The 7,326-nt window shown below is 39.9% G+C and overlaps 1 protein-coding gene across 18 annotated transcripts in view; it reads right to left on the bottom strand.

Moving 5' to 3' along the window:
- The window catches only part of LOC117938420 (ELKS/Rab6-interacting/CAST family member 1-like), a 111,342-nt gene that overhangs the window by 81,657 nt on the left and 22,359 nt on the right, over positions 1 to 7,326 (bottom strand). For all 18 annotated transcript variants that reach the window (XR_004655382.1, XR_004655383.1, XR_004655384.1 and 15 more), the window contains exons 5-7: positions 4,298 to 4,551; positions 4,019 to 4,190; positions 543 to 617 (exon numbers count right to left, since the gene is read on the bottom strand). Coding sequence is in view for 13 of the 18 variants with exons in the window: in XM_034862993.1 (XP_034718884.1) it covers positions 543 to 617; positions 4,019 to 4,190; positions 4,298 to 4,551 (501 nt within the window). In the remaining 5 variants the exon portion in view is untranslated. The remainder of the gene's footprint in view (positions 1 to 542; positions 618 to 4,018; positions 4,191 to 4,297; positions 4,552 to 7,326) is intronic.

Below are 7,326 nucleotides of genomic sequence, written 5' to 3'. Positions count from 1 at the left end.
AATATATATATATATTCATATATATACATATATATATACATATTTCTCAGTTAGTTTTTTAGTTATATTTCTCAGTTAGTTTTTCTAAAGGATGTCAGATTAGTATTAGTAGACAGAATGTGTATTTGGACCATTGGGTGATTGGTTGCTAATAATGTGCGGATAGATAGACAGTAGATATTAGTATTATCAAAATTTGTAAGTGATTCCAGATTTATTACCGGTAGTGTATATAGTATATGATTAAATGTAAAGAATTTGTTTTCCATATGCTGATGATTGAAACTAAAAATGTTCAGGTTGATGTGTTCAAATGAAATCATTTTGACTTAGTAACTGTGTTAAGGTATTATCTTTAGGTCATGTATCATGATGCATAATATTAAAAAGACAACAGTATGTAACACTGATTGATAATGAATATTGCAGACAGATACTGGATTTTTGAGGGTGATACCTGATCACTATTTGGGGGTATCAAAAAAATTCTGATAACGATACATTAGCTGATTTACATGAAATAATCAGCAACACATGTTTACCTTCATTTCGATGACTGTCTGCAAGGCCTTGGTCTTTGTTGATTCCGGAGCTGCTTCGTATCTCCTGTGCAGCTCCTGAGAGACACAGACAGCGCGATGGTCAGCGGACGGCAGAGAGGGAGACACAGAGCAATGGAGTGAGGGAGGAGAAGGTCGAGGGCCAGGACAGAGGGCGACTGATGGCGAAGGATGGAGGGAGGGTTGAATGGCCGGTGTAGGCCGTGGAGCGGGAGCGGGGAAGGACGGAGAGTGCTGGAGGGATTGATGGGGATGGGAATGGACAGAGGAGGAGGCCACGAGGAAATAGGGATGGTGGGGAGGACAGGAAGAGGGGAGGATGACGGGATGCCTGGAGTGGCGATGGGAACGAGGAGAAGGTGCGGGGAAGGAGGGAGAGGAACACAGTTGGTGATGGCGTGAAGGGGAATAAGGAGGAGAGGGTTGAAAGCAGGGAGACACGTGGAAAGGAGGTGGAATAGAGATGGAGGGAGAAACTGGAAAAGAGGGAGAGATGGGGATGGAGGGGGAGCCGGGAATGAGATGTTTCCCTCTCGCAGAGGCGGTGGCTTTTAGCCTCCTTGGGTCGATCCTTCCATCCCACATCCTTCCAACTGTGTGGAACGCTACTAACTAAGCTCACACCGCCTCAAACGTTAACAACTGATCAAAGCTGACAGCCCGAAGCCAGCGCCCAGCTTTGAAGCCTTCCGGTTCAAATTAAATTAAAAATGACCTAGAATCTCAAAAAGTCCTAATTAAACAAAACATTTCAGTCCAAATGGAGAAATACAGTCTTAAGGCATCAAATGCTTGAGAATCAAACTACAGCATGCCAACATACACTAAACTAAAGTAATAGTATACGTCGCTAACAAATAAACCTGCAAAAATTTGAAAGATCTTTACTACATTCTGTTCCTAAAATTCCTAAAATTTACTGAGCCACATGCAACGAAGTCCTATCTGTTGCAAGCACATTGCAACTCACTAGTCAAATGAAGTGAGAGCAAACAGGGAAAGAAAGAAGGGGGTGTGCAAATGTAAAGGCACAAAAAGAGAAAGAAAGGATGGCAAGAAAGACTACGAAAGAGGGAGGGAATGAAAGCAGAGGGGAGGACGTAGCAGCATATGCATCACTGCTTTTCTTTGGAGAAAACACACTTAGGAGGTTGACAAAGACAACTAATGCATGGGCCAGGAAGCACGAAAACAGTAACACACATATGTGAAAGGGATAGTAGGGTGACCTAAGGCACTAGTGTGAATGCTATGAATGCTTATGATCACACACACACACACACACACACACACACACACAGATATTCCCTTGTTTGGCAATCAATTCCACAGCTGTAACGATTACATACAATAATATAATTGTAGTGCAGTACTCTCCCTTTTCACTGCTGCATGTGCGCTCCATCCTCACTATAGGGACATTTTTGTAGATTTTTGAAAATAGCTGCAGGAAGTTACAAGGTCTGGTCTGTTTATTAGTGAAATTAAAAAATAGGTGTCAGCAGTGTAGCAGGAAGTCTGCAACCCAAATCCACAACAGATACTTCTACATTTATTTATTTCTGTAACTTTTTACTGTAACCCGCACTGACACTGTCTTCCAGATATTGCAAAATCCTAATTTAATTTTTGTCTGCTTTGCATTGAACAATGTCTGCTGTTGATAAATACTAACAGAAAAAGAAACTCTGTCCAGCACACTGATGCAATGTGAAGCAACATCGGCCAGTAAATGTGTTGGAGTAGGAGTCCTAAATATGTTTTGAAAAATATGTTTAAGTGTATTTCTCCCTAACAACTGTAGCCCATGGTGCATTCGGAGCAGGTCTGATATCAGTTTGTTTTTTGTTTTTTTCAATGAGTGAAACAGTTTACAGCCTGGTGGCTCTTAAGATGAATAATATCATCCCATATAAAATGTCATACTGTTTTGGTCTGTCAAAATAAGATATATAATAAAATCAGCCTGCACACTGACTCTTCTGTCTAGTGACACAAGTATGTTAGTATAAAAGTATTTTAATTTTGCATGTTTTCCTTGTCTGCGATATTTTTTGTGCATGTGTGTGAGACATGCGCAGGTGCGCCAGTGGAAACAAATTTCCGTCCTGGGACAATAAAAGCTATCTGTAAATGATGAATAAGCATTTCATTTTTATCTATTCCCTGTATGTTACACTTTAAAAAAGTGTTTCTATCTTTTTATTTACCCTATTCCAGTCATTTGGAACTTAATTATATTTTCAAATAAAAAAAGTGTTTACAGTTATTGTTTCTGAAAATGAATGTCCACGAAAGATATATCAAAGTGCATCAAAGGCAATTTGTATGCTCAAAATAAACATTTTGTTTATGAACAAATGAGTGTCTCACATAATCTGTTGTTCATTAACATTATGTCACCACTAGAGGGAGCTGTTGCATATAACAACAAATGCTGTTGATGAACGGAGTTAGTTTTTTCCCGACTGCTAAACAACAGAGGGCACAGCTGGAGCTACATGTGCAAAACTCAAACTACAGTCTGCACTACAAACAGTCACCTGAGCTAAACAGTTCACCTCTTGCTGGAAAAAAAACAAAAGGTACATAACAGTATTGAAGAATAGTGTGACTTATCCAGCCTCTCTCAAGCATCCCGCAGTTAGTTGTCTTCATCATCATCTCTAAGTAATAATGGATCTAGTGTTTCCATTACTTTCTGAAAAACAGGAAGTACACAGTTCTACTATAGTAAAGCAAGTGTTTTTCACTTTTTTTATAGCTGTGTATGTAACCTCAGACATCTTACCTGGACATGTTGGAATCTTTACTTATTTCTCTCAAACAGTACAGTGTAATTCTTTCATTCTTATTTGGTGTTTCGTCTCTATATAAAAACCGTATATGTTCTCTAACTAGTCTAAAACAAGACACCTGCTAAGGCTTTCAGTTAAAATTGCAATCAACAGTGTTTGATAGGCACCACACTGAAATCCATTCTGTTTTGAATGTGTGGTTAACAGTTGTGACAGCAGTGTGTTAGCATTTGAACAAAGTGCTGTATATCCACAGTGTTGCAGGTTGTGGTTAAAGTCATGGGATAAGTGTGTAGAGTTTTGAAAACTGTGTTCAAGCAATGCAAAACAAACTAGTGTTTGGTCCACTGAACTGCTGCTGGGCGGACTGTAGTTTTTTGTAGAGTTTTGTGTGTGTGTGTGTGTGTGTGTGTGTGTGTGTGTGTGTGTGTGTATATGTGTGTGTGTGTGTGTGTGTGTTGATGTCTCTGTGTTATATCTAACCCGAAATATGAGCTAAGAGTGAAAGCAGCCAAGAACCTTGCCTTGATATGACATGGTTAGATTTGCACACACTCACATCTGGCTCTTACAACAACAAAAGACACACACCCACACACAGGGGAATGCTTGAATGCACTTTGTTTCTCCTTGGCCAGTCTCACACACACACACACACACCTCTCTGAGTTGTAGCATCTCCTTGTCTTTTTGCTCCAGTAGGCCCTCCAGTTGGTGGATGGTCATCTCAGCATCAGCCAATCGCCTTGTTCGTTCATGGTCCTCCTCAGTTGCCCGTGACGACAGGCCTTTGCTCTGCAACATTTCCAGTAACTTTTTTATGGATTCATCCCTGTTAGAAAAGAAAAAACAGATTTAAAGCTACACTTCACAGTTTGGCAACCTAAAATGGCAGCAAGACGCCCCTGGAATTATGAAACAGTATATTTCACACTTTACCTGGCATTTAGTGTGTGTTTCTGTGTATCTATCCTCAGCTCCATTTCTTCCACAGTCTTCCTTAGGAGGAATAGCTCTTTCATCTGTCGCTCGTACTCGCTGTGGAGACGCAGGAAGTTCTCTTCTGTCATTTCCTGTGGGGGGATGGTCTGATTTCCGAGGTGACCCGAGGAGTAATCGGACTGGAAGAGTTGATTGAGATCTCGCTGGATTCTGAGCTCATCTTGTAAAGCCTGGATGGTGCACTGAAAATGCTGTAGGTAGAGAAAGAAGTCACATTTAGACTCATAAATGTAAGAGATGAGATGATGATGATGAGATGTTGAGGAGATTTTCACTGTTCCATTGCACAACAGGACTATAAAACATTTACAGAGGTCTGACATGGTTTTTAATCAGTACTATGGATTTAACCTTTATTATACCAGGAACCTAGATGTTGGGCTTTCCAAACAATTGCACTAGGTTATGTACGAGGCAATGCAATAAACTACCCAACAACCCAGGCAGAGGTTTTTCTGAACCAATCCATAACGCTGGATCATTTTCCAGTTGTGCCACAGTAAACCCTTGCCTTGTTAACTTACTTTAAAATGCATTGCAATGGGGCGACCTATAGCTCACTGAGTAAGTGCGCTCGCCCCATGTTGGCTCAGTCCTGCAGCGGCCCGGGTTCGAATCCAGCCTGCGGCCCTTTGCTGCGTGTCATTGCCCATCACTCTCTCTCCCCCTTTCACATGACTATCCACTGTCTCTCTCTAATAAAGGGAAAAACCCCGAAAAAATAATCTTAAAAAAAAAAAAAAAAATGCATTGCAATTAACGCAGTAAGTTATATAGATTTTAAATCTGGAAAAAAGTAAGGCCAAGTATTGGATCAGTTCTCGGTAGATGCCCTGAGTTGAGGTATCGGAATCAGGAAAGAAAAGGTTAGTGGACCCCTAATGGTTATTGATGTAAACCTGTATAGCCCAAAGTGGCACTGTATGATATTGAGCTATTCAAAAAAAACATCTTTTGACTGCAGTGATCAATATGTGGGTTTAAAATTCACTGATAATTTGTACTTGGATCAATAGACAAAATAGATCAAGGCTGACATTTGCAATGTGCATGTGACTGGCTGACTGAGACAGCATACGGTATGTCATCTTGAGTGAATGAGTGTGTGCTAAACGTGTGTTGACAGGTTAGTATCACTACCATTATGGCTGAGGACAACGTGACCTGACTACCCCTAAGACATACCCCTGTTTGTGTGTGTGTGTGGGGGGGGGTCTGTGTGTGCATTTGTTGTCCCTATAATGTCCCCAGAATTTTGTAAAATGCGTCACACATAACCTGAACAACAGCCACTGAGTATTTTTCATTTATCAGAGTTTTTAAATACTGCAGGTAGCAAAGTGCAAAAAGAGATTAAAAATGAAAGAGAAGGTTAAAGGACAATTCCGGTGCAAATGGACCTAGGGGTTATTAACATATGTATACTGTGTCGACCGTTTTCTAGAATATGTTTTCATGCTAATCAAATTTGTCTCTAGCTTGAAACAAGCTAGCGCAAATCGATGATTAGCTTATAATGCTAGTCTTTGGGGCAGAGGGTAAATCACTATTTTTATACCACTAACCAGGCTCAAAATAGCACCATACTTCTACAGCAGCATGATGAGGGTCTCTACATGTAAACGGGAGCATTGAGAGAAAAAAAGTCAGAGATGCTACCGTTCCCTTGCAGCTATCGTTAATCAACATTGACAGAGGACAGAACGAGATTAAAGAAAAAGGGAATGAGACAGATGAGTGGGGAGTCGAAGAAAATCAGTTCTGAGATATTAAGGAAGAAAAAGGAGAAGAGAAAAAGATAGTGATCACAAATACACTTCATGCTCACACAAACAGATTCACACACATAACAGGATGAAAGGTTATAAGATATTATCAAAGCACCTGTCTTTAATAACACAGTAGCTCTGCTTAATGTTCCATGACAGCCAGGGCAGTGTGTTTCCTGCTTTGTCTTGTTCTGTTCATTTTATATTCCCATTGAGACGGATGTACAGAATATTACAATAAAGCGTAGAATGTAAAACGTAGCGGAGAGTAAAGTAAAGCAGAGTGGGTTTGTCTGCTGACTCATAGCATAGCTCTTCACACACACGTGTCAACAACTGACTGACATCTACAGGACTTCCCTGAAGATTGAGACGAAGAAAGACAGACAGACAGACAGACAGACAGACAGACAGACAGACAGACAGACAGACAGACAAACACAGAGTGATAGAAAGCATCGTTTTCCCTCTCTCTAGTTTAATCATTTTGTCTCCATGTCTACAAGATTCTTACCTCAGACATTCTTACATTGGCCCACCATTCAATGAACATATGCAAGAATTTGCACAAAATCTCTTTTGTTTTGAATAGTGCATAAATACAAAATTAATTAGTTGATCCCAGAAGATTAGAGAAAACAATTGTAATTAAATTATCATAAAATTATTTGGTTTAAGTATAAAAAAATAAAAAAAAATTAAAAATGTGCAGCTTTCCTCTATCTAATCTCATTAAACCTAATCCTTTTGGGTGGTTTTGGCATTTGTCCTTATTTTTCCTGCACACACTCACACACATACTTGTGGAACAGATAACCAGAAGAGCAACTACGGAAACCTTGTCATTTCCGGCAGCCTTCTAATATTTATAACTTTAGTTAAGTTTTAATTTCATTATTTTTTAGTTGTTTCTAATTCCTTTTAAAGTTTAACTGTCTGTAGAGCACTTTGAAGTGCCTCATGTTTTAATTGCCTTTTATCTTAGCAGTTAATCCAACAATGGTAAACGAATATCAGGGGATTAATCAATAATGATAGGACTCATTGGTTGCAGCCATAGTTATGAATATAAACAGTAATGTACACGGACAAACGCAGCTGTATGCGTGCCAAAAAGAGAGAAGCGTGCGCGCGCGCGCACACACACACACACACACACACACACACACACACACACACACACACACACACAGCCTC

This window comes from Etheostoma cragini, chromosome 23, assembly GCF_013103735.1.
Source record: "Etheostoma cragini isolate CJK2018 chromosome 23, CSU_Ecrag_1.0, whole genome shotgun sequence".
NCBI lineage: Eukaryota > Metazoa > Chordata > Actinopteri > Perciformes > Percidae > Etheostoma > Etheostoma cragini.
This window is presented reverse-complemented; position numbering and strand designations above follow the sequence as displayed.